General features: G+C 42.8%; 1 protein-coding gene across 2 annotated transcripts in view; it reads left to right on the top strand.

The window, feature by feature from the left end:
* The first annotated feature begins 12321 nt into the window (after positions 1-12321).
* The window catches only part of Tbc1d12 (TBC1 domain family member 12), a 78045-nt gene continuing 62405 nt past the window's right edge, over positions 12322-27961 (top strand). Inside the window, exon 1 of one of the 2 annotated variants that reach the window (XM_032891832.1) lies at positions 12322-13129. In XM_032891832.1, the coding sequence (XP_032747723.1) occupies positions 12405-13129 (725 nt within the window). In that variant the 5' untranslated portion in view covers positions 12322-12404. The remainder of the gene's footprint in view (positions 13130-27961) is intronic. The other variant, XM_032891831.1, reaches the window with a different exon arrangement.

Raw genomic sequence — 27961 nt, 5'->3', positions numbered from 1 at the left:
CCCTCTTCCAGAATCTTTGAGAGCCGTGTGTTCAGAAGTAAAAGGTAAGCCCTCTTCCTTCCCTGATAGGACTGGTCCTGGGGCAGGTGCCTACAACCAGTGTGAGTTAATGAATATCAAGCAGTGAAATTTGAATTCAGAGTCAAACCTAAGACAATCTGCATACTTCTTCTTACTGAAGCACTCAATGCTTTCGAACTAAGCGTAGCTTATTTTCTCTTACTGTTAACAATCTCATAAGATAAACATTAGTTCTACTGAATTGATATTTTTCTGTGTACCCCTGGTTAGCCGTGACTCTGTGAGTTTTCCTTCCTTAGCCCCTCGAGTGCTGGAATTAAAGGTAGGAGTCACCATAGCACACTACTTAATTTTTAGTCAAGAGTCAGGACATTAGGTGTTACACTGAATTACAAATCAGCTGGGAAGTGTGCCAGTCACATTAGAGAGTAGTTTTTCCAGCAAAGGGGGATCAAATTCCTTTCTCAATCTGCAGTAATACAGGCAAGGGGAAAATTAAGTGGAGATATTTCCTAGGGTCATGATATTTGTTCTTTCTCATTTAAGATTTGTGTTGATAAATTAAACCTTGACATTTCCTCCTTGCATGCTTGCATGAGCAGTTCACAGCCACTCTCTGAGCATTGGTTTTCACAATCCCTAGGGAAGAGAAAGTAGATCTGTGCACAAAGTCATGAGCAGTTTCTGAACAACCCTGGGGCAACACAACTTCCTCACCCTCCCCTTTGTACCAGCCTCTGCTAGCTACTGTCTGTGAAACAATGTCTTTCAAGCAAGGATGTATTGTCAGTAGGTCCTCACGATAACATTGGTGGTAAGTATAGTTGATCCAGGAAGATACTGTAGAGTAAAACTAATATCTAAGGTGTCAGCATCTTTCTCACAAATCCCACAGTCCACCCCTGCTTTTTCTAATTCGCTCTTCCCAACACCCATCATCAAAGGGAAGTCCCAGCTCTGGTTACGAGTTAGGAAACTGGTCTAGTCACAGGCTTATCCACGGGTACTCCGAAGATCAGCTTTGCTGGAATTCATGATTTCAATATTTCCCTTCATTTTCTAAGCTTATGCTATTAATTGCATTTAAAATTCACTCTAACCAATAAATGGATACATAAAATAGACATCTCTACAGCTACAAAATGTCGAACAGAAAGAAAATGATCTACAACTGAAGAATTTCTTTAATTCAAAGGAAGAAGAGGAGGAAGAGGCAGAGGAAGAGGAGGAAGAGGAAAGGGAAGTAGCTTCTTTTAAGGACTTCAGAACTTTATTTAACTACATGTGTTTATTTAACTATTCATTTATTTTGGTGTGTGTGTGTGTGTGTGTGTGTGTGTGTGTGTATGTATGTGTGTATGTATTCATGCCACCACATGCATGTGATATGGAGGTCAGAGGACAACTTGTAGGAGTCAGTTCACTCCTTCTACTACATGGATTTGTAATGTGACAGACTTTCTGAGCAGCACACACACACACACACACACACACACACACACACACACACACACACTCACCCCAAAGAAACAATTATTCCAATATCCAATTTGGTGAGCAAATAAGGTTTGTTTTTTTTTTTAATTGTGGCCACTATCAGGAGTGTGGGTGAAAGGCTTCCAAGTAGATTTGATAACTCAAAAGCAGCTTTATCGGGCTGGAGAGATGGCTCAGTGGTTAGGAGCACTGACTGCTCTTCCAGAGGTCCTGAGTTCATTCCCAGCAACCACATGGTGGCTCACAACCATCTGTAATGGGATCTGATGCCTCTTCTGGTGTGTCTGAAGACAGCTACAGTGTACTCATATATAATAAATAAATAAATCTTTAAAAAAAAACTCTTAAAAAAAAAACAGCTTTATCACCATAAAATCCACTGCTTCCTGGGCGAGGGCTCCGGCAATGCAGCCCTGAGCTCTCTGCACAGCTGGCAGGCAGCCCCACAGTCTGAACACCTTCTCCTTCTGCACTTTTGCCTGCTCAGAATCCCCATTCCCAGCACTGCTCACTCCCGTGTGTGTTACTGAGCAGAGCCCTTAAGATCGCTCCAAGTTCTTAAAGCGCTCATCGCTTTGGGCTGGGTGAGATTGGTTCACCTCAGTCAGAATCTGTTTTCCCAGACAAGGGACTTTTGCTCATCTCCTGTTTACCACCCTAGACTCATCCTTCTCTCCTGGAGGAGACATTTCAATTTCCAAGGAACAAGCCATAGGATGGTTGTCAGGGCTTGAACTCAGATTGTCAGGCTTGGGTGCCTTGACTGAGCCATCTCATCAGTTCTATGGACCGATTCAATGAGGATTTATTGAGATCTGGGTAGGCACTGAATTCAAAGATCACTATTTCTATCACTAAAGAAATAGTCAGTTTGGGGTTTGGTGACATTTTTTGTTTGCTTGTTTCCTTAGTTGGCTGGTTGCTTTATTTATCAATTGTTCCTTTTGAAATTTTTAAAAGATTTCTATGTGTGTGTACATGTGTGTGTGTGAGTGTGTGTTTGCTCTAGAGGTGTGAGACCTCTAGAGGGTGTTGGATCCTTCCGAGCTGAAGTTACTAGTAGTTACATGATGCCTGGTTTGTTATGTGTGTGCTGGGCTCTCATGTTTGCACAAATTCTCTGGGGGCTGGAGTGCTGATTCAGTGGTTAAGAACGCTGGCTGCTCTTCTAAAGGACTAGGTTTCCATGCCTAGCTACCTCCAGGGTAACCCCTGGGGGATCTGGCGCCCTCCTGTGGCCTTCTCAGGCACCAGGCATGCCCTTGGTGCCTTTAACCAGCAAAACACTCATAACACATAATAGATGAACAGCAGTAACAATGACAAAACAAAGAAAGCATTCTTTTTCTTTTTTTTTTCTTTTTTTTTTTCCGGAGCTGGGGACCGAACTCAGGGCCTTGCGCTTCCTAGGCAGGCGCTCTACCACTGAGCTAAATCCCCAACCCAAAGAAAGCATTCTTAATAGCAGAGCCATCTTGCCAGTCTCTGCTTTCTACATGTGTGAGATAAGGTTTTGCTGTAGAGCCCAGACAGAGCTGAAACTCTGGATGTATTCGCTCTGCTCTGGACTCTGAGCTTACATTACGCCTACCTCAGCCCAAGTGCTAGAATTACAGGTGAGCACCACCGCACCCCACTTGAGTAACAGAGGTTTTGTGTAGGAAGATTAGTGAATTTAATTTTTAAATGTCAAAAACATTAATTTTTCAATTCTTATTCATTTATTTATTTAGCATATGGAGGTGGCTAAACCTGTGGTCAGACAACTTGGGGGAGTTGGTTTTCTCTTTCTGCTGTGTGGGGTCTTCTGGGATCAAACTCAGAAAATCAGGCTTAGCAGCAATGCCGATACATCCAGCTGAGTTGTTTTTTTTTTTTTTTTTTTTTTTTTTTTTTTTTTTGGTTTTTTTTTTTTTGGTTTTTTGGTTAACTTAAAAGAGATTCTTGTTATATAGTGTCTTAGTGAGGGTTTCTATTCCTGCACAAACATCATGACCAAGAAGCAAGTTGAGAGAAAAGGATTTAATTCAGCTTACACTTCCACATTGCTGTTCATCACCAAAAGGAAGTCGGGACTGGAACTCAAGCAGGCCAGGAAGCAGGAGCTGATGCAGAGGCCATGGAGGTATGTTACTTACTGGCTTGCTTCCCCTGGCTTGCTCAGCTTGCTTTCTTATAGAAACCATGACCACCAGCCCAGGGATGGCACCACCCACAACGAGCCCTCCCACCCTTGATCACTAACTGAGAAAAATGCCTTCTAGCTGGGTCTCATGGAGGCATTTCCTCAAGGGAGGCTCCTTTCTCTGTGATAACTCCAGCTTGTGTCAAGTTGACACACAAAACCAGCCAGTACAATTGACCCCTTGTCAACTTGACACACAAACACATCACTATTAACCCTCAACCCTTACTTTCCTATTCATCCCCAAGTTTCAAATAACTTTAAAAGCACCACAGTCTTTACAGATTCTTACATATTAAAATTTCAGCCTCTTTAAAATATCCAATCTCTTTTAAAAATTCAAAGTCTTTTTACAATTCAAAATCTCTTAACTGTGGGCTGCACTGGAATACTTTCTTCCTTCAAGAGGGAAAAACACCATGGCACAGTCACAATCAAAAGCAAAATCAAGTTCTCACCATCCAATGTGTGGAATCCACTCACTATCTTCTGGGTTCCTCCAAAGGGCTGCTGTCACTTCTCCAGCTCTGCCCTCTGTAGCGCTCTAAGCTTAGGTTGATCCATTCCACTGATGCTGCTGTCCTTGGTGATCATCCAATGGTACTGGCATCTCCAGTGCACTGGAGTCTTCTGCTGCAACTAGGCTTCACTAACAGCCACTCATAGGCTCTCTTCATAGTGCCAAGCCTGAAATCCTTCGGTCCTGGACCATCAACTGCAACTGAGGATGATGCGCCTTCACCAATGGTCTTCCATGGCCTCTCACAGTGCCCAGCCTCAGCCATTCTTCATGACCCCTTCATGCCTTCAAAACCAGTACCACCTGGGTGACTTTTACACACTACCAAGTCCAGTCACAGCACGAGGTACAACCTTGGCTATCTTTGGAACATAGCTTCTTTGTGCTCTCAGAAAACACTTCCCGGAAGATTTCGCCTCAGTAATGCTACTCTCTTCTTAATCACAGCTAATTTGTTAGCGCCAGCTAACAGGCACCAATTGTCACAGTAACGCAAAGGTTTCATTTTAGTAGTTCTGGTATCTTGTTAATCACAGCTGATTCTAAAGCCCCAGCTAAGCAAAACCACAGAATCTTTACAATCAAAAAGGCAATAGCCCTGATAAGAGGCTTCTATCTCCCCTCTGAAATTTCACAAGCCAGGCCTCCATCGTTTGCACTGTTCTCAACATTATCTTCCAAGCTCCTACAGAACATCCCACAGAGCCCTTAACATCCCAAGGCTCTTCTAGCTCAAAGTTTCAAAGTCCTTTCACAGTCCTCCCCAAAACATGGTCAGTTTGTCACAGGAATACCCCACTATGCTGGTACAAATTTATCATAGTCAGGGTTTCTATTCCTGCACAAACATCATGACCAAGAAGCAAGTTGGGGAGGAAAGGGTTTATTGGGCTTACACTTCCAGGTTGCTGTTCATCACCAAAGGAAGTCGGGACTGGAACCCAAGCAGGTCAGGAAGCAGGAGCTGATGCAGAGGCCATGGAGGGATGTTACTGGCTTGCTCCCCCTGATTTGCTCAGCTTGCTCTCTTATAGAATCCAATTCTACCAGTCCAGGGATGGCACCACTCACAATGGGCCCTTCCACCCTTGATCACTAACTGAGAAAATGCTTTACAGCTGGATCTCATGGAGGCATTTCCTCGAGGGAGGCTTCTTTCTCTGTGATAACTCCAGCTTGTGTCAAGTTGACCTTGCTTTGTAGACCAGGATGGCTCAAACTTGTGGTGCTCCTCCTTGCCACTACTTTTCAAGCCAACGTTAGCATAAAGATATTACAGGGCTATTGCAGTTTTGAAAATAAAAGGACAAGAAGCTGGGATTTAAATCAAGGACTGAGACAGGAACTGGTTTTCTGCCCAGCAGAAGAAACAAGTTACTTTGTACCCCAATGTGACTGTGAAATCATAAGATTTAATAGGACCTGCATAGAACAAGTAACTTATTATCACTAACAGAAAGGTCAATCTTTAGTACCTAGAACGAATTAATATTTGTTGTTGATTTCAAGTACTATGGCTCCTCCTAGTAGTTTTTCCCCCTCCCTTTTTGGACACGGTGTCTTTGTAGTCCTGTTTCTATGTGTTTGAGGCCAGCCTGATCTACATCTGAGCACCAAAACAGGAATGTAGATCAGGCTGGCCTCAAACACATAGAAATCCTCTGCCTCTATTTCTGGAGTTCTGGGATTAAAGGCCTATGGTGCCATGAACTGCTAGGTGTTCCCTATTTTGTGTTTGTCTGTTTGTTTTGACATGGCCAGCTCTTTCTTCCAGCCCACTTTTATTTTCCTCCCAAGAAGAGCTATTTTCTACATATTTCCTTTGTGTTTCATGTTCAAAGTACTATTTAATGCCTACATTCTTTTTCAGTTTAGCCACTGTGTTCTTACATGCTACCCTCTTTGTTTTTGACTCAGTCCACACATTCTCCACTGTTTATGAAAGCAAACAGAAAACAAAACTGAGCCACCAGTGTAAGTGGCTCAGTAGATTAGATCCTCTTAGGAATTGATACTATGAAATTATATGTTAAAGACAATCACTACTTTCTACTGAAGGTTTTGGTTGTCTTTTCCTAAACATTTAAAATGTTATATACAAGTCTACTGTGCTAGTTTTATGTCAACTTGACACAAGCTGGAGTCCTTTGGGAAGAACAAACTTCAGTTATGACAATGCCTCCACCACATTGGCTGTGGGCAAGTCTGTCGGGCATGTTCTTGATAATTGATGTGGGAGGGCCCTGCCTTACTGGTCAGTACTTTGGCCTCTGCTTCAGTTCCTGCTTCCAGGTCCCTGCCATGACTTCCCTTAGTGGTGGGCTGTGTTTTGAGAGTGAGATGAAATAAACCCATGGTGATTTATCGCAGCAATAGCAGCCCTAACTCAGACAATTAATTACCTCTTAGTCCACACTTTGTGTGTTTTCCCAATCTCCCCACTCAACCGATATATTTCCAAATATTTCCTAGCATGATCTGTCACTATGGGGGACTAGAAGTTGACTGACCCCAGGGCCTTGTAATTGCTAAGCATACGCCGTACCAATGAGATATACCTTCATCTTAATATTTAATATTAACCAACTATTTCTGAGTAATGGGACTATAGTTATATTTGTTGTATATAGTTATATTTGTGTTTTGAGGCTTGGCGGGCTGTTTTGTTTAGCAGTCTATTGTATTGAGAATGCATTTTTATTCATTTTATTTCATTTTTATACTCTATAAGCAGTTAATATGTTGCGAAAGAGCCTGGAACTTGCTCTGTAGCCAGACTACTGGCCTGGAACTCTAGGAGATCTGCCTGCTTGTGCTTCTACAGTTCAAGGATTAGGACACGGGCCACCTCTCCTGGGTTTAAACTGTAGATTTTAAAAGGTGTCATTGAAAAAAAAAGACTGAAATCTGGAACTGGCTGCAGCTGTTACTAAAAATAGAACCATTTAACAAACTTTAGTTTTCTCATACTGAGTTTATGTAAAAAAACATTTCATTGGATTATAACCATGGCAACTATTTCCTACTTTCATTTGTTTTGTTTTGTTTTGCTTTGCTTATTTGAGGGAAAGTCTCACGTAGCCCAGTCTAGCTGAAAGCTTGCTCATAGATGATGGTAGGTAACCGTGAACTTCTGGTTCTCCCGCTTCTGCATCACCTCCCGTGTGTTTGGATTACCAGCTTGTCCCACCATGCTTGGCTTATATGGTGCTGCGGATGAAACCTGGGGCTCTGCACAAGCCAGCTAAGCACTCTATCATCCGAGTTAACAAAGCCAGGCCCTATCACTGTTTTTAGAAACTTAAAACAATTTTTTTTGAGATAGGGTTTTTACCTCGTAGAGACAGGCTGGCCTCGAATCTATTGACAATTACATTTACTTATGTGTCTGCCTGTATTTGAAGGGCAGAGAACAGTTTGCAGGAGTCGGTACCCTCCGTCCACCATGTGTGTCTCAGGGATCAAACTCCGATTGTTAGGGTTGGCAGTGAGGAAAGACCTTTGCCAGGTGAGCCACTGTGCTAGCCCTCTATCTATAGCTTTGAAATACTGCCTTAGAGTTGCTTTTCTTTTCAAATGTAGCTCAAAATTGAATTGCATTATTGACAATCCTCAGCTATACATACATTTAGAAATACTTCAGGGCATAAAGAGTTAACATTTAATCAACGTAAAATTATTCCGAGGGCTGGGGAAGGGGGCTCAGTGGTTAAGAGCATTTACTGGTTTTGTAGGGGAGCCAGGTTTGGTTCCCAACACTCAAGTGTCAGCTCACAACCATCTGTCACTCTAGTTCCCAGAAACTGAGCCTCTTCTGATCACAGAGGGATCTTGAAAGCATGTCGTGCTTATACAAACACACAGGCATGCATACGCATAAAATAAAATGAAATGAAATATAGTTCTTAAAATGTTATGAAAGAAGTATAAGCTAGGCATCGAGGTGCATACCTAGGATCTATAATCTCAACCCTTGGAAGATGAAGACAAGGAGATCAGGAGTTCAAGGCCACCCTCAGCTGTATATTGACTTTGAAGCCAGTCAGGGCTGCAGGAGACCCTTTCTCAAAAAACAAAGAAACAAAACCCCAAATAATGTCAACAAAAAGTATTTAATAGGTTTCCAACCTTTCTCTTTTCATGGCAAACCTTTTCGATCTTTATAGATATATAATTGTAATTGTAGCGTTCAGTTATACATTTTTTTTTCTAAAACAGGGTTTCTCTGTGTAGCACTGGCTGTCCTGGAACTTGCTTTGTAGACCAGGCTGGCCTCAAACTCAGAGATCTACCCACCTCTGCCTCCCAATTTCTGGGACTAAAGGCCTGCACCCCTATGCTGGCACACATCTTTATTTTTATTTTACATAGGTTTGTTAGCTTTTTCTGTATTTTTTGCATTTCTATCACTTGCCTTTGTTATATCTATTTTTGCCTGCACTTCCCATATTGCTCTTAGATAAATTAGAATTTGGGGCTGTAAAGCATTTCGCTGTAAACGTCTCTGCACAGCTGTTATCCTTTCTTTGGAATGGTTTCCTTATGACGGGTCCCCCAGGGGTAGGATGACAATACTTCCTAATATGTGGCGTGAGTCGCTCCATCGAATGATCACTGTGTATTTTTAAAGCATTTCCTCTAACTCTTGGTTTGTGGTTTGCCCCACTGTGGCTTACCAAATGGCAGCTGCTCTATGATCTTTCTATTGTTTATTTCCCACTCATATCTCACCCTGCTAAGTTAATGTGCAACATGCATCTTTGAAATAGTTATTATTTTGTTATGATCCACAAGCTTGATCCCAGTCACCTTTGGACCAGATTGGGTTTTACCGGGAATGTATGGAATTTAAATTATTTGCAGACGTTGAAGATGATTTCAGTAGCAAACCGAATTGCATATCTTTGCAAGATCATATTTCTACTACATTACACAGCTTACTTTTAATTTTTGGCATTAAATTTATTGTTCATGCTGTCAATCAATTTCCAAAGGGACATGCTGACAACATGTTTTATTCATCACCGAAGATAGTTACATCGTTAATTGGTCTGACATAGGTGCCCGAGTGTGTGTGTGTGTGTGTGTGTGTGTGTGTGTGTGTGTGTGTGTGTGTGTGTTTAATCCTGGATGTTTAAGAAACATTGCTCTTCCAGTGGAAGGGAAAGCCCTGGGTCCTGCTAAGACTGAACCCCAGTGAACTAGATTGTTGGGGGAGGCAGCAAGGGGGAGGGTGGGGAGGAACACCCATAAAGAAGGGGGGGGAGGGGGATGTTTGCCTGGAAACCGGAGAAGGGAAGAAAATCGAAATGTATATAAGAAATACTCAAGTTAATAAAAAAAAAAAAAAAAAGAAACATTGCTCTAAGGGACTGTAGATGCTCTTACTTAGATATTCTTTTGAAATCCAGTATAGCTTCAGAACTATCAAGAAAATGTGTGAAAAGCAGTAGGTAAAAGAAAGCGCCACCTTTGCAAGCTTCATTATAGACCACCAAATTAATACTACTACTAATAACAATACATCTTAAAGAAGGGTGTAAAGAATTGGAGGCCATTTATAGTCTTCTTGACTGCAGGCACAGCAAAATAATCCACTTTAGAGGGACCGCACAAAGGCACAAAGGATATAATGTATCTTATAAGGAGACATTCCTTTGTTAAACTGGATAAAATGTTTCTTACCAGATAAGGCAGAAACTTTTTAAAAAGCTTAGTTATTTTGAATCAGAGTCTTGCTTGTAGTCCAGATCAGTCTGGAATTCCAATTCTCCTGCTGAAGCCTCCATAGTCCTGGAATTGTGGATGACACATTTGTTGCCCCCCTCCCTTCTCCCCCTTTCTTCCTTTCTCTTTTTTTAACAGTGAGTGAAAAGTGCTATCTCATAGTTTTGATTTGTCACTCCTTGTTGATATTCCATTTGACATATCTCCTCCAGAAAAACACATATGTTGAAATTTTTACACTCTCCACTCCCTGTTTTTGAACAGACTACCTCACTGGAACTCACTATATAGTCAAACAATCCTCCTGTTTCAGCTTCCAAAATGCTGTGATTATAGATGAGAGCTCATCTGAAATGAGTTGTCTTGATTTATTGATTTATTAACTGATGTGTTTAGTTTTTTGAGACAGGGTTTCTCTGTGTAGCCCTGGCTGTCACAGAGCTTATTGTGTAGACCAGGCAAGCCTTGAAATCAGAGATTCTCCTGCCTCCACCACCTGAGTGGTGAGATTAAAGTTGTGCACCACCACCACCTAGTCGTCTTTTAAAATATCACATTATGATTTTTTTCTTGAGATAAGAGTTTGCTGTGCAGCTCATGCTATCCTCAAATTTGCTATGTAGCCCAGGCTAGCCTTGAATTTGAGATTCTCTATTGCTTCATCCTAGAGGGTTCTGTAATTAAGGCGCATTCTACCACATTGGCTTATTTCTTTTCTGTATGTACTCTGGGTGGGTACTGCTCCCATAATTAATAAAGATCTGTCTGTCTGTCTGTCTGTCTATGGTTTATATACATTTGTTTTTTTCCTTTTGAAAGATCACTGTGCATGTATGTGCAGGTACGTGTGTTCCTATGTCTGAGGTAAGTATACACTCATACTTAGGGAGACCAAAGCTCAACTCAGCTGTTATTCCTTTGGAACTGTCCATCTTATTGTTTGAGACATGACCTCTTAATAAGATCTAAGGGGGTTGGGGATTTAGCTCAGTGGTAGAGCGATTGCCTAGCAAGGGCAAGGCCCTGGGTTTGGTTCCCAGCTCCGAAAAAAAGAAAAAAGAAAAAAAAAAGATCTAAGGCCAGCTGTCCTAGCCAGGCTGGTTGCCAGAGCATACCAGGGATTGCCTTTCCAGTGCTGGCATTACCAGGTCATTCTACCATGGCAGCTTTTTATATGAGTGCTGGGGATACAACAAAGGTCCTCATGCTTGCGGGGGCAACGCGACCAACTGAGCTATCATCCCAGCTTTCAACAGATCTTGATAACGAATGTTTTTACTGCTTCGGCCTACAGAAAAGGTCATTACAAAAGACACTTGATTGTTCTTAATCTGAATGGTAGGTGCACAGATGCACATTTTATCACTAAATAGTTTACGTCCACTCAAATCTATTCGTGTATATATTTCATGTACAGGTTTGACAATACTGTCTTGCTAAGTACTTCATTCTATTTCTATACTTACTTTCAGAGACATTTGTAGAATGGATGGTCTCTAGTTACTGCTTTATCCTACTACAGCAATGTCTAGTTAGGCCTTTTACTACAACTTCATCGTCTCTTCTGAAATACAGACAATATTGGATCTCTGCCCTATGCTCATTCTTCTCTGGAGGTAGTGTCACTTGATAATCCCCTTTGTGGCTTAAATAAATGGTCCCTCCAACAAACCAGAACCTTAACCCAAGTTTTTAAATTCTCACTAAATGTTAGTTAATTCCAGCGTTTTCCCCAATCCAGTTTCCTGTTTCTTCACACCACACCGATTTCACAACTTTGATATTCCTGGCTACTCTCCTATCACTCCTGTGACTAGTTATTATTTCTTGTGATTCGTACATTAAATACATTTTATTTCCACCAAATGGTCATCATTCTATTTTAATCCACTACCACACAGGGTGCTGCAGTTACCGTCCCTCTCGCCCTGACTCCACTTCATTTCAGTAACCCAGGTGACATGACAACCAACGCGTTAAAAAGTGGTGGGAGATAAGACTTTGGTAAACGTGAAAGACTAAGTGAAAAAGGTAGGTAAAGGGGCTGTCATGGGGACAATGAAGACCTGAACGGTTCCAAGAGTTCTTCACCGTTGTTAGAGAAGGTAAAAACTGTCAAGATAGGAGGACTTAAACTAACTTCGTTAGTCTGCTCTCACAAACAGATCGCCGTCAAGTGATGTGTTTCAGGAGAAATGAGCCTTGCCCGCCCTAAGGCTAAGCACTGTCACCCGGCTGGCTGGCCGATCCCAGACTGTCCTCCCGGGTCGCTCTAGCTGCCGTCTCTATGGTTCGGGGACGCGCCGGGTCGCGGCAGGCCCGGCCCCGCTGGTGCGCGTGCGCGATCCCAGCGCGTGCCCGGCCTCCCGCAACTGCCCCAGCCGCGGGGTGGGAGGGGTGGGTCCGGGAACGTTGCGGCGGCCGTGGCCGCGGACGCGTCCCCCGCCGCCTCAGATGATGGGTCCCGAGGATGCCGGAGCCTGCTCGGGAAGGAACGCCGAGCTGCTCCCAGTCCCGGGGCCCATGGGTCAGGACGGGAAGACCGTCCGGGCCACCGGCGGCTTTAGCCGAGGCGCCGTCGCCGCCGAGCCGCCCGGGGAGGCTGGAGAGGAGGAGGCGCCGCCGCCGCGGCAGCTCCTGCAGCGGTACCTCGCGGCGGCCGCGGGCCCGCTGCAGCCCGGGCTCGGCCGGGTGGAAGCGGAGGCGGCGGCGGTCCCCGGGGCGCGCGGCTCAGGCATGACCAACGGAGACTCGGGCTTTTTGCTGCGCCAGGACCGTCGCGGCCCAGAGGAGGCGCGTCGCCGCCGAACCTGCGGCCGTCCCTGCCTGGCGGAGCCCGCGGACGAGGGCGTGGACGGTGCGGGTGGCCTGGACGACTGGGCCGCGCCGCTCGAGGACCCGCTGCGGAGCTGCTGCCTGGCGGCCGGGGACACGGACGACCCGGACCCCACAGCTACCACCTCTGCCGGGAGGGACGTTGGGAGCGCGGAGTCCAGCCTTGGCCTCCCCGACGCCCGCTTCGGCTCTCGGAACACGTTCGAGGTGAGCCGCCGTCAGAGCGCTGGCGACCTCCTGCCCTCGGCGCGGCCGTCCGCACCCTTGCCAGCGGCAGAGCAGGGCCCCGGGGGCACCACGGTTCGGGCTCGACGGAGCGGTGGCTTCGCGGATTTCTTCGCCAGGTATCGCACTGGCCGCGCGAGGGGCTTGGGCGGGGCCGGGAACGGGCTGCCTTCGGGACGGTCGGGACTCAGCTTTGATCTGTCGCTTGGGAAGGGGGACCGGATGGCTTTGTGAGCTCCGGGCCTGGAGCCAATCTTGATGTTACTCAGTCCCCAGGAAGCGTTGTGCTTCCAGGTATGACCAAACTCCTAATGCTATACAGTTTGTTCATCTGGAACATCAGATAACCACCGCCCTATTACATTATTATTATTATTATTATTATTATTATTATTATTATTATTATTATTATTATTATTATTATTATTTAATTGTATTACTAGGATTTGGACTGGGCGGGCGGCAGAATATTCCTACAGGTGTGTTGTAGAAGTCTGCGAAGTTCATTTGCTTGGAATCTAAGCCCATTCCATTAGTTTGGGGATTCGTGACTTTTTAAAAATTTTAACTACATTTTACTTATTTTGTGTCGGGGGTTTGTGTGTGTGCGTGTGCGTGTGCGTGTATTCTTGCGTGGAAGTCAAACAACTCCCACCCTCTGGATACAGGCGAGTCAACTCAGGTCATCAAGTCTAGGGGAAAGTGCCTTTACTCACTGAGCTATTTTGCTGGCCTAGTTTGGGAATTCTTAAGTTCAGAAATGATTTTTTTCTTTTCCTTTTTTGATTTTTGTGGGCTGGTCTCGAACTCACAGAGATCTGCTTGTTCCTGCTTCCTAAGTGCTGATATAGTGTTTGTTTCAGTTGCTCTTACTAAAACTCATTGCTTGTCGGGGGGGGGGTTCACACTTTGAATACCAGTACTGCTATAGAAGGATGAGGCAGGAAGATTGCCGTGAGGTTGAGGGCAGCCTGGGCTACATAACCTTTTAGTAGATCTACTAGTAGATCAGCCAGGGTTACATAGCAATTATCTTGTCTTTAAACAAAGCAAAACAGGCAGGCAGTTAAGTTAGTGCTTAGAATCAGATTCCAGTCGTTTAGCTCAGATTACTGTAGCACTCTAGGGAATGAGAAAATCCCTCTTTTCCTTATCTCAGATAGGCTTCATCACTCTTCATCAATTTCACAACCCCCCCAGCCCCGTTGTTAGTTGAACCGAGGGACCACAAGGCAAGTAGCCCGCCTATGTAGTTACATCCTCAGCAACTTCGTGTGGAGTGTGTGTGTGTGTGTGTGTGTGTGTGTGTTGGGGGTGGGATTTGAGACACTTTCACGTGAGTTTTTACTTTTGAGAACATGTATTTTGTGGGTATGGATTGCTAGAACACTGTAATTATCTGGAAAGACTTCATTTCCCCCCATATCCCATCAAGTTGGTCCTGCTAATGCAGTTGAGGCTAGCCTTAAAACCCCCTCCCACTCTGCCTCAGTTGGGAATTTTCCTCAGCCCCACTCTATTGCTGGGGAGCTTTAATTTTTACTGATGCTTTATCTGTGATTTAACATTCTTGAAATTGAATTCTGATGCCGGACTTTGCATATTCCAGATGAGGCTTTTCTGGATTACTAGGGAAGGGAAGTTGTGGCAGAACACTGCACATTCCTCAAAAGCAAATATCTTGTCATGTAGATTTTTGACTCTGGGTTTTTGTTGTTGTTTATCTCTAGGCAAATAAAATATCTCCAATTTGTAAAATCTTATCTTTCACAGTTTTTCTTATTTTTATTCTTTTCAGAGATTTTTAAACTATAACCTGAAGTACTAGAAACTCATTTAACATAGCATTATTGTAGCCCTAGGTGAGCCTTGACTTGCCTAGGTAGCTGACCAAGATCCACCTTGATCTTCCTATTTTGTCACTACTCTCTAGGACCGGAGGCTTTAGTTAGCAAGTCTGGTGTATACTATGCTGGGAACCAAATCCAGCGCCTCATGCACACAGCCAAGCCCCTTTACACGTGGAGCCACAGTCCCAGCCCCAGCAGTCCCGCCCCAGCAGTCCCCAGCATTTCTGGTTTAGAAAGTCACATAGTTAGTGTGCCTGTTTGCACACAGTGAGGTGCATTTTATATTGTAGTAGGTGTTTCTTACTCATCTTTCTATTTTAGTATACCCTATTCTTCCTGCTTATATAAATTTACAAATATAAAGTTTCTTAAATCAAGAATGGAAAAATCCTAAAAGTTTATATTAGATTATGGGGGCTAAATATGTAGAAACAAGATCTATATTTGTGCCTGTATTTGCAAAAATATATTTAGTTATATTGCTGTTGTTCTTTTACTTTAGTTGCTTTTTTTTTTTTTTTTTTTTGAGATGGTTAACAGGATAGCCCAGGTTGGTCTGGAACTCACTGTGACTCAGGCAGGTCTCAAACTTCTGATTTTCTTGCCCCAGTCTCTTAAGTGCTAGGATTACAGGTATGAACCACTTGCAAAACTATTCTTAAATCTTTCAGTGACAGCATTCATTATACAAGGCCTCAGAGTGCCTTTAGTGTATGCGTTTTGACACCTTGTAGCATTTTATTGAACTATATTTATCTCGGTCAAGTTTTGAGGTCAGGCAGCTTTAGACCTGAAAGGGCTTTGGAGATCACCAATACACCCAGTGTACCCTGAGTGCTTGCTTGGTGCCAGGCACTGAGAATAGACAAGGTTTAGACTGTGTTGTCTCTGACTCGGCTAGTAGAGGAAAACAGATACGTAGATCTATACCGCAGTTCGTGAACAAATCTAGGCTAGCTTCCATCCTGTTAGCTGCAGACAGACGTTTCCAACAGATTTTGAACTTTCTTTAACCTTTCATTTAGCTAGATTTTGCTCATATGATTATATTATTCATATATCAGAGAACTGGTTTTTCCTTTTCTGCTGTGTATATATGTGTGTGTGGTATGTATTTCGTGTCTTTGCATGTTCACATGTGTGTGCATTGTCTTCCACAATCACCCTTTACTTTACTATATTGAGGCAGGGTCTCCTAGTGAGCCCAGAGCTCACTCATATGGCTGGTGTGACTAGCTAGCCTGGTCTGGGAGCTCCCTATCTCAGCTTCCCGACTGTGGGGATTACAGGCAGGCTTCCACAGCTACCCAACCTTTATGTGTAGTCCTGGGCTATGAACTCATGCCCTCATACTCGTGGGACATGATTTCTGGGCTGAGCCAGCTCCCTGTCCCAAATAACTAGGTTTAAATATGAACAAACAAATCCCCAAAATGTAGGTACTAGAAAGCTAATTTCTTTTTTAAATTTCTGAAGTTTTTACATTAATTAATTGATTGAGCGAGTGAGGGTACATGTGGGTGTATGCTTGCCAAGATGCATGTCAAGGCTCTAGGCATCATGGCCTCCTTTGTTTTGGATAGAGCAAAGTGAGGAACATTTTTTCCCCTTGGTATTTAGTCAAAACCTTAGCTGCATTTTGACCATTTTAAAGGCAGATACTGTGACATTAATCTCTGAGGTGCAGCATCTAACACTGGTCTGAGTAACCCATTCAAACTGGGTTAAGTTGCCCACTTTCACGTCTCCTTTACTGTTTTCTGGTTTGTGTAATTGTGACCGAATTTTCAATCCTTAAGTAAAATAATCAGTAAGTACCCGTAGTCCTAGCAACTCAAAAATTATTTATTGTTGTTATTATTGTCTGTGTGCAGTTGTCAACTGCAGTTCCTGCTGAGGGGGTACCTTTGGGATCGCTTGCTTTTCAGTGGGTTCTTATTCTCCTACTTCACTCGATGAAGAAGCTCACTGTTTAAAGAAGGCCGCTCAGTGGGTTAGAGTTCTGGATTCCTAATTGTCGGTCTCTCTTTGCATTGAGTTGCTACTTGTTTGACCCTGTTCTATCCTACCTCTTCATGATGGTTTGAATATGCTTGGCCCAGGGAGTACACTATTAGGAGGTGTGGCCTTGTTGGAGGAAGTGTGTCACTGTGGTCACAGGAGACCCTCCTCCTAGCTGCCTAATGTCAGTCTTTTCCTGACTGCCTTTGGAACAAGATGTAGAACTCTCAGCTCCTCCAGCACTACGCCTGCCTGGATGGTGTCATACTTCCTGCCTTGACGATAATGGGCTGAACCTCTGAACCTGTAAGCCAGCCTCAAATAAATGTTGTCCTTTATAAGAGTTGCCTTGGTCATGATATCTCAACCCCTAAGAAACTCTTCATCCTCTCTGTTTCTCTTTTTTACCTTTTACTACTTTTTCCCTTAACTAGACAAAATCTATAACCAATGTTTCAAAAGTACCTTCATGGTGGGCATGCCAGTTTCCCCAGCACTGGGAAAACTGAGGCAGGAGGATTGCTGTGAATTAGAGGCCAACTTGATACAGACTGAGACCTTGATTCAAAAAAGCAAAGCAAACAGAAAAGCTTCATCCTTGTTTTATTTCAATGGTGGGGAGAATTTTATGGCAATGTGTATATTAAGCCAGTACCTCCTCTGTGTAAACTAACTCAGCAGCAAGAAATAAAAGCAGTTTTAAATTTTTTTATTTTTAAAATAATTAATTTTTATATAGGGCCTTAGGCTACCTTGGAAATTGCTATGTAAATGAGGATGGTCTCAAAGAATTTGTTTTAATTCTGTAAAGTGAATTATTTATTCTAGCTAGCCTGTATGAAAGACAAAAATCTTGGTATTTTTTTACAAGCTGTAAGCCTAGATTGGATGGGTTTTAAGCTAGTGTAATTTACATCCCAGCCATATGTCCACTGTATGTCCATTGCTGTCTGAGTCTCCTCTGGGTGGCCTTCTTGCTCTTTTATCAGCTTGTCCTCAGGATGCACTTTTCCTGGCCATGGCGCATGGTCCCTCTCCTCTCATCATGGCCTCCTTTCTTCATCTCCCCTCACTTGTTCCTCAAGTTCTGTCTTTCTTTCTACTGTCCAATCACAGGCTCTAGCTTTCTATTAACCAATTAACTCTAAATCGAGGAGAAAGATTTACACAACAAAGGCCAGTGTACATGAGAATTCTCTCATCTGTGGGCAGCCAGATCTTGGGGTTCAGAATTTAATCTTTGTCTACACAGCATCAGACCAACCCCCAATACCTAGTTCCCTTACGTCTACTTCCTACACGGCTATCCTACCAGGTCCAGTATTTGTTTGTTATTGTCTAATTACGCACCCCCATCCATCTGTTGGCAGGGTCTCACTCTGCAGTTCATAGTACTAGAACTTAGTATGTAGCCAAGGCTGGCCTTGAACTCATAGGTAATCCTATTTCAGCCTCACAGGTTACTGAGATTATAGGCGTGAGCCACAATGACAATCTTAAAGGAATGAAAACCTTGTTTAGTGTCAGTTGGGCTTTGTTCTTCAAAGATTTCAAGAATCTGTGCCCCATCCACCCTTCTTTACTTTCCAAGGTTTATTTATTTTGTTTTATGTGTATGAGTGTTTTGCCTGTATAGAAGTATGTGTACCACATGGGCACCATGACGTGTAGAAGTTGTAAGACAGTAAATTGCTGATCACATGGAATTGGAGTTCTAGTTAGCTGTGAAGCCATCATGTGGGTTCTGGGAACTAAACTTGAGTCTGCTGTAAGAATTCTTGGGGCTAGAGGAATGGTTCAGTGGTTAAAAGCACTGGCTGACCTTCCAGAAGATCTAGGTTCAATTCCTAGCACCCACATGATGGCTCACAATTATCTCCAGGTTCAGGGGGTCCAACAATCTCTTCTGGCCTCTGCAGGCACTGAGCATAAATACGGTTCATGGTGCACATATATACATGTAGATGTAACACTTATGTACATAAAATAAAAAAAAATATAAACAAAGCTATCAAGTGCTCTTAACTGCTGAGCCCCCATTTTCTGTTCCTTAAAAATCAAGTAACTTTAAGCTATTTTTTGTGGGTCTTTCAAACAAACTCTTGCTTTCAAACACAAATGACTTCATTTTGCACATACAGTTATAGACTTCAAATATTTACTAAATATTATAGATATGAACTGAGTTAAAAAGGATCTGGAAAATTCTGGTTTTGTTTTTTCTAGACAGGATTTCCCTCTATACCCCTGGCTGTACTGGAACTTACCCTGTAGACCAAGCTGCCTTTGAAGTCACAGACGTCTACCTGCCTCTGCCCCGAGCACTGACATTAAAGCCATCCACTGCCACTGTCCAGCTGGGTTCTTTCTTTTCCTTCCATCTTTAAAATAGAAAGGTTGCCAGAAGTATGCCAGGAACCACTCCCTTCGGCTCTGAACTCTCTGTGGAAGATGTGAGATTTGTTTTTGTTTTGTAATGCCTACCTTGGCATAATCATGTTAAACACCAGCTATCCGTTGTTTCTTAGACGTAGATGGCGTGAATCAGCGTCTACTTGTGCAGCCTAAGTTGCAGATCTTCTCTAGCACCGAAATCACAGACGTTTGCTACCATCTTCACTTTAGATCTGGTTTTTCCTACTGTAATTTCTTATGTTGTAGAGAAATAGGATCTCTGAAACCTAACCAACTTAATGGAAAAGAAGGACTAGGGTAGTTTTTGTATCGCTTGGGAAGCATTACAGTTTGTATAAATGCGCTTATGTGTGCAATTAGGTGGATTCTTATAGAGTGAAATGAAAATTAAATTTAAAAAAATTCGAAGAAGGAACTAGAAAGGAAGGAATGTTGAGAAAGATTAAAATATTTTTATCTTTCTTAAGGGAACATAATATAGACAGGTAAAGCAAATTTTTAGCTTAATTATAAAATTAAGCTAAATTTTTAACTTGGCTTACTTACACTTTTGATACTGTGTTGTCATGGGAAGTTTTAGGAAAAGAGCAGAAACATTTGGAAACTTTGAGGCAGTGCATCTGTTACGGTCTCTAATGTATTCAGAAAGGCAAAGAGAAGTTTTTTCTGAGGCTGCTGCTCCTCCTAGGTTCTCAGCTACTCTGTAGCTCCATGAAAAGCCATCCCAGATGGTGCTCTTAGAGAGCTGCTTGGGGCTTACTGCTGAGATTCCTTTCTCTTTTGTCTGTGGGGGTGAGTGGATAGAGGTGTGTGTGTGTGTGTGTGTGCGTGTGTGTGTGTGTGTGTGTGTGTGTACTCACTTGCTCATGCACCTGCTTGTGGAGTCCAGGAGGTTGGTGTCAGATGTCTTCTTCTATCCTTTGGGGTCACTCTTGGGTAGACTGAATGGCCAGGGAGTCACATGCTTGCCCATGCCCATCACTGGGGTGTTGGGTATGTGAACTCAGGTCCTATGCTTTCTGTCACCACTGACTGACTTTTAAAGAAAACAAAACGAGGTATTTATTTTGTGTATGTGTTCATGTAAATGTCACGGAGCATGTGTGGAGGGCAAAGGATAGTTTTGAGACTGAGTCATCTCAGATCCTTCAGTGGTTCTTAAATTTAAATTTTTAAAATTACTTGGAGTGAGAGTTATCAAGAGTGAATTGTTTTGTTCCTAAGTGAAGATTTCTGGATTCAGTAGAGTGTAGAAGGAATCTCCCAGAATCTGAATGTTAACAAGCTTGTACGGTAGCCCCACTGTCCTGATCAAGGTGGTTCGTGAATGGTGATCACTGGAAATGCTTGTGTTTCACTTAGACGACTGATGGGCTCCCTGGGTGGTAACTGAATGATAATACAGCACTCACATTTATATCTCATGGTACTTCTTTGATTTAAAGCTTGGTCTGATCTGCTTATTGTTAGAGAGCAAGAGAGAACAGACGAAGAAATCCAAAATACAGCATTTTACAAGCTTCAATATTCATGTCTGCGTAGTTAATCTCAGCTTTCTTTTAATTAATGGGAAGAGTGCTATTTATGCTGCTTAGGCTGTGTTTGTCTGTTTTAAGGAAAGCTTTAGCTTGTAAGATCTTGGTGGGTTCCCTGATGCGGCAGCATTTGTACTGTTTTTACAGAGGCCCAAGAAGCCTGTTAACTCCTCCCTTCTGAACTTCTGCACAGACCATGGCTCAGATCCCACTGAAGTTTGCTGCTTTAGCCTTTCTTGAACTCATTTTTGTGGCTAAGTGGGGGAAAACCATGTGACTGTCTGGTTTTTCAGCAAACTCTTTCCTGCAATTAAGACAAGTTCACCTTAGGAAACCAAGCTAGCAACTTTAGAGTGAACTTGATCATCTTGTATTCAACTTACCCCTGAATTTGGCTTTTCAATTCCTTTTTAATTCGAATTTTATGTTGGATATTTTTTTGTGTGTTAAAAAAAAGATCTGCCTTCCCCTAACCCCACATAGATTAAAACAGTTAAAATTTGGAACCGAACATGATAGTTTTAAAAAATTAATTTCTAATTCACTTTATATCGTAATATCAGCACCCTTCTCCTCCCAGTCTCCTGCTCTTGCAGCTTTTCCCCCATCCCCCTCCCAGTCTCCTCCGAGAAGGGCAAGTGTTTCCTCACTGAGGCCAGACGAAGTGACCCAGTTAGGGAAACAGGATCCACAGGCAGGCACCAAATTCAGGGACAGCCCCCACTCCAGTTGTTGAGGGACCTGCATGAACTTGATAGTTTTTAAATCAAATTATTCCCCTCCCCTTCTCCCTTCTTTCCTTTCTCCACCCCTCACTCCACCCACACTCCCATCCCAAGACAGGATTTCCCTGTGTAGCCCTGTCTATCCTGGAACTTGCTTTGTAGACCAGGCTAGCCTGGAACTCAGAGATCCATCTACTTGCCTCTGCCTCCAGAATGCTGGGATTAAAGGCACCACCACCACCACCACCATCATTTGGCTACTGTTTCCTTTTATTTCCTCAAATACTGTAATATGCAGGTGCCCCATCCATCAAATTTCCAAATGTGGTTTCATCCAGACTTCAGTTAACTAGAAGTTATTGTCTTATTGTCCCTGGAAAAAAATGTGTTCAAGAACTGTAACAGCTTTTGGAGGTGGGGTGGGAAGGAGGAAGCAGGCTTTAGATGAAGAAATATAACAAAGCTAATTGCTCTACACTGTTCTTACTCAGGTAGTGAGAAGAAGATGGAAACTGGGAGGCATGGACGCATGATTGCTAATGGGAGCTGCTGCTAGAGAATAAATGTGAAGAGGTTATAGAGAGAAAAGCTTGCTGGGAAGAATAAATGATAGGTAGGTGGGAATTAGCCTCTGGTAATAATTTAGCTAGTACCTTGACCTCTGACATTCAGGGTACAACTATAGATTATGTCTTTCAACTTTTTCTATTCTTTAGGCAGCTTCTACTCTAATTTCTTCATTCTTTCGAAGCTTTTTCTTTTAAATTAAATGTATAGTCTTACTGTGTAGTTTGGCTGGCCTGAAACTAATATAGACCAAGATGGCCTCAAGCACTCTGCCTCCTGAGTGCTGGGGCTAACGGTGTGCACTGTAATTTTAGTTTAGGCTTTACAGCCTGATTTGGCTAAATCTGGAGATTAAAAACTACGTGTATGAGGGGTCAGAGAGATGACTTACCAGGTAAGAGTTACTTGCTGTTTCTGCAAAGGACTTGGATTTGGTTCCTAATACCCACATGGTGGCTCACAAGCGTCTGTAACCTCAGTTTCAGGAGATTTCAGACTTTATTCTGGCCCCTGGAGGCACTAAGCACACACATGGTGCACATAAACACATGCAGGAAAAACACTCACATACATAAAGTAAAAATAATTTTTTTTAAAACTATACATTTGAGGGCTGGTGAGATGGCTCAGCGGTTAAGTACACTGACTGCTCAGGGTCTAAGTTCAGTTCTCAGCAATCACATGATAGCTCATAACCATCTATAAAGGGATCTGATGCCATCTTCTAGCATGTAAGTGTACATGCAGACAGAGCACTCCTACATTTAAAATAAATTATAAATAGAGGTCTGAATAAAAAGTACATATTTGAAAAATTAAAACAAGTAGGTGTGACACACTTTGTAGTCCCTGCACTTAGAGAAGGATGGAAGCAGGAAGACCAGAGTTCAAGGCTAGCCTTAGCTGCATAGCGAGTTCAAAGCCAGCCTGGGGTATGGGAGACCCTATCTCCAAGCAAACAAAGTAAGATAGATGTAATACAGTTTTATAAAACATTCTTACTTGAGTTCCGGAGCTAAAAAAGGAATATTTCTCTTACAAACTTTAGCTCAATCAAATGGCATTTAAACCTCTCTTACTCATGAGGAAAAAAAATCATTATTTATTATCCAAAACATGCTGCGGAGAACTTTAATTCTAAAGTAGTTATTAAACTTTTAAATATGTAAGGTTTGCATCTTAACAGTTTCTATATTCTGTTTTTCACTGTAGTGACCTTTTAAAATAGTATCAATAGAGAGTTCCACTGAAGAGTGAAATTTAAGTTGCTTGTTCACTAACTTCCTACCTCTATTTGACTGTGTGTGTGTGTGTGTGTGTGTGTGTGTGTGTGTGTGTGTGTGTGTGCGTGCGCGCGCGCATTTGTGTTTAGATAAGTTCTCCAAATCACAGAGATCTATTTGCCTCTGCCTCCCAGTGTTAGGTTTAAGGGCCTGCACCGGCACACCTGACCCCAGTTGACTTTTTACTCTGTCAGTATTACTAAGAATTAAAGAGATAGCTAATGTTGGAAAATAAAGGATTTGTTATTCAGAATTGGATATTCCAAAAGTTTTCTATCTAAAGATGAATGATATTTTGTCATTATTTTACAAGAAAATCAGCATAATAATTAATCATACACTTGGAGGACAATGCCTGTCTTTGTAATGTAATTCCCAAAGCTCAAAGATATGGTCAGGAATACTAGATAGGTATTTCTAGTTGGTCTTCAAAACCGACACAACTGGGTGTGGTAGTGGTACCTTAGTGCCATTTATGTGGGAGGCTGAGGCAGGAAGATCCCTAAATTGGCCTGAAGGACACAGTAAGAGCTCATCTCAAAAACAACAGCCAAAAAAAAGCAAAAAGTAAAAGCCAGTACTGTCCTTTGTGAGGAGTAGCAATTATAACATGTTTGTTTGATAATTTTTTTTCTTTTTTTTTCCGAGCTAGGGACCGAACCCAGGGCCTTGCGGTTGCTAGGCAAGCGCTCTACCACTGAGCCAAATCCCCAACCCCAGCAATTATAACATGTGTTGGGTCAAATGATAGCCCATCACATCGGCAAGGATCTAAGACTTTTGTTTTTATTAATATCATTGAAACAGTGTCCAGCAACATTGTTGTTCATTTTGTAGAAGCATGCCACTATATAGGAAATACAAGATATCACTGGGTATAGTTGGAATTTCACCTAACTTACCACACATGAGCAAAATATTAATGAAACCCAGCAATAGCAACAACAGCAGAGCTTGGGGGTATTTTTTGAGGGTTTACAGATAACTTACCCCATTTGAATTTTTTCAACCTGAGTTCAGTTTCTCCTGGCAGCCTGCTAAAGGTATCATTAGAGTGTTTGTTATGTTGGAGCACAGTATCAGTTTTGATATGCATTCTAGAACCACAAAACAAAACAAAACAAACAAACAAACAAAAGACCAAGTCAGTTCCTTGTACGACTTGTTTGTTTGCATGAAATGGGATCTAGGCAAGCAGTCCAGGCTAGCTGGGAACTCCCACCACTTGAGTACTCAGTTTGGTTATGCCCTGCCTACCATGCCTAACCAACACACATAGTTCTTATGAGCTCATGTGCAATTGTCTTATTGTTTATTTGTTCAAGAAATTTTATTGGGGCCATTATACACACTGTGCATTAGAAAATAGATAAAATATTTTATTTAAAAACTTAAGGGCAGGGCCATGGTGATGCATACTTTTAGTCTCAGCACTAGGAGGCAGAGACAGGCAATCTCTGTTAGTTCAAGGGCAGCCTACTCTATGAGGCAAATTCTAGGACAGCCAGAGCTACACAAAGAAACTGGGTCTCCAAAACCATAAATACTTAAGGGAAGGGCTGGGGAGATGGTTCAGTTGGTAAAGTGCTTGCTATTCGAGCACGTTGAGTTCTGATACCCAGCACCAATATAAAACCTTAGTACTGTGGGAGGCAGACATAGGTAGATCCTGGGAATTCTCTGGTTAGGGAGCCTGGTGGAATGAGCCTAGTGGTGAGCTCTAAGTGCGGTAAGAGACCCTGTCTCAAAAATAATGTGAAGAGTGACTGAGGAAGAAATCCAGCAGCAATCTCTGTTTTTACCTAACACACACATATGCACCTCAACCACAAGATATCGATATTCTATAAAGTCGGTATTTAAAATATTCCCTGATTAGTGTTATAAAAGGAGGCTATAGCAGCTTCAAAACAATAGAAATTAACTTTGGAGTAAAAAATGTGGAAATTCTTCACTATAGAGCAAGCTTGGCTTTTTACTAGATGAGGAGGACTGGATTGGAATGAAGCTGTCAACAATACAGACACATAGCAGATGTATAGAATTGTATATGAAATAGTACTAAGCCTTTTGTTTTGTTCAGCACAATACTCATCAGTATGATTGGTCCCAAGGTAAATGAAGTAATGTGAAAGCCAGACCCACACAGGTGGGAGCTAAATGTATATGACCAAGTAGGGTGAATCTATTCCATGAGGGGGATTGTAGTGCATGAATCAACTTTGCCTCAGTCTTGGGGATTGGTTCAGACTTTCATACATGCTAGGCAAATGTTCTCACAACAAAAGTGCATTCTAACCTTCATTTATTTTAAGGTAGGCTCTCAGTAATTCGTCCAGACTAGCTCTGAATCCACCAGTCCTCCTTCCTTATCCTCCTGAGTTATAGGCTGTGCCTCCACATGCCAGTGAGCAAAGGCACTTCATTAGTGGTTAGTAATTTTGAGTTGGGAAGAAGGGAACTAAGGGTCTCATATAGCTCAGCTGGCTTCGTTGTGGAGCTGAGGACATCTTGATCGCCTGTGGCCTCTTCCTCAGCACTGAGAATACAGACATGTCCCAGCATATCGGTTTCATATGCTGCTGGGATCAGCCCTGGGCTTCATGCAAGCATTCTGCCAACTGAGCCAGAGGCCTAGGATCCTCCCTTTTAACAACAACAGCACAGACAGGCAAGAGCTACACAAGCCTAGGATTGTGTTTCAGAACAGTAACTTGTAGCAGTTGCGGCAGGTATTTTGGGACTTGAGGAACCAAGCACTAGGGACAGCTGTAGTAGGGAGAGGTGCTTGTTGGAGTTACTGAGTAATAATAAGTGAGACTTTAGTTTTCGTCAGAGGGGATAGCTAATAAAGCGGGACGTACATTTATGTCATTGGACTTTACTCAAACATGGTAAGGGTAAACTTTGCAACCCGACTTTTCTGTGAGGAAAGTGAAATGACACGAAACTACTTGTGTGGAAAGCTAGCTCTTTACTGTATTTTGTAAGGAATTCCTTGGGTTAAGGAAGTGTCAGAGAAGCTGTTAGGCTGTTGCTGTGGGTGGGAAAGGACACAGATGGGAAAACGCCAAGGGTGCAGAGTTGTGTGTGCATCAGTACGTCCCTTCTGTATGCTGCTTTATAACTAGATTGTGGTAGTTACAGCAGTTAACCAATTTGAGAATTAGTGAGCTAATTCAGTGTTAAGATTTACATACACATAAAATAAATCAGAGTCTCTCTTGGTCTCTGTTTCTGTCTCTCTGTGTCTTTGTTTCTCTGTCTCTGTACTGTCTAGGTTTATGCCATCCTGACACAAGCAAGAGTCATTTGAGAGATGGGAACCTCAATTGAGAAAATGGCTCCATAAGATTGGGCTGCAGGCAAGTCTATAGGGCATTTTATTAATTAATGATTGATGCTGGCAGACTGAGACCTTTGCGGGTAGCACTACCCCCGGCTGGTGGTCTCGGCTCTATAAGAGGGTAGGCTGAGCAAGCCATAGAGAGTAAGGCACAGAGAAAGCAAGACAAGGAGCCAGTAAGGGCATCGGCTCCTGCCTCCAGGTTCTTGCTTTGTTTGAGTTCCGACCCTGACTTCATTTGATGATGTGCAGAGATGTGGAAGTGTAAGACAAATAAACCCTTACTCCCTACATTGCTTTGGTTGTGGTGTTCATTGCAGCAATGATAACCCTGCTCTATGATGTGTGTCTGTCTGTCTGTCCTCCACCCTACCCTAGAGATTTGCCTCAATTAAGAGCATTGGCTGTTTTGGAAGAACCAAGATTCTATTCCTAGTATCCACTTAGCCCCTCACACCTATAGCTCCAGTCCCAGGAGAGCTCATGTACTCTTCTGGCCTCCCTGAGTTGCAGGTCCAAATATGGTACAGTCACACATAAATGAAACTCCTATACACATTACAAAACACATTTTTAAAGAGAAAGAACATATGTTAAAGGTGATTTCCTAATGTGAGTACAACTGAGCTTTATTCTAGAAAGTAAAGAAAGTTTTTCCTTTTGAACTGTTTATTTGTTTTGCTTTTGATTTTTCAAGACAGAGTTACTCTGTATAACCCCGTCTGTCCTGAAACTTGCTCTGTAGACCAGGCTTTTGAACTCAGAGATCCACCTGCCTCTGTTTCTCAAGTGCTGGGATTAAAGGTGTTTGCCACTACCTGTTTGGTGAAATATAAAAAAGCACCCATGCTAGTGCTGGCTGTGCTCTAGTAATGTGGTTTCCCTGCCCCCAAGGTCTCCATGGTCCACAGGCAGCAAGTGCCCAACTCTCAGATCTCTTGCTGTGGATTCTGCTCGCATTCCCAGCCCTCTGCCCTCTGTGGTTAACTGTCACAAATCCCCATAACCCAGCAAAATCAAAACTCTAGAGGCTTGTAGTTTATCAGTCAGATTTCTATCAGTAAATTCTCAACCCACAAAACGCCCACGCGGTGAACTCAGAGCCAATTGATACTGACACAAGCTGCCCACCTAGATTGGACAACTTGTCCTGTATTAATCCGTCCCCTCTATGATATTCATGGCTACCTGTGGCTATTTAAAGCCGTATGGATCTGATTTGTCCTTCT

This window comes from Rattus rattus, chromosome 2 (assembly GCF_011064425.1).
Source record: "Rattus rattus isolate New Zealand chromosome 2, Rrattus_CSIRO_v1, whole genome shotgun sequence".
NCBI lineage: Eukaryota > Metazoa > Chordata > Mammalia > Rodentia > Muridae > Rattus > Rattus rattus.
The sequence above is the reverse complement of the archived record's forward strand: the minus strand, read 5'-3'. Positions and strand labels throughout refer to the sequence as shown.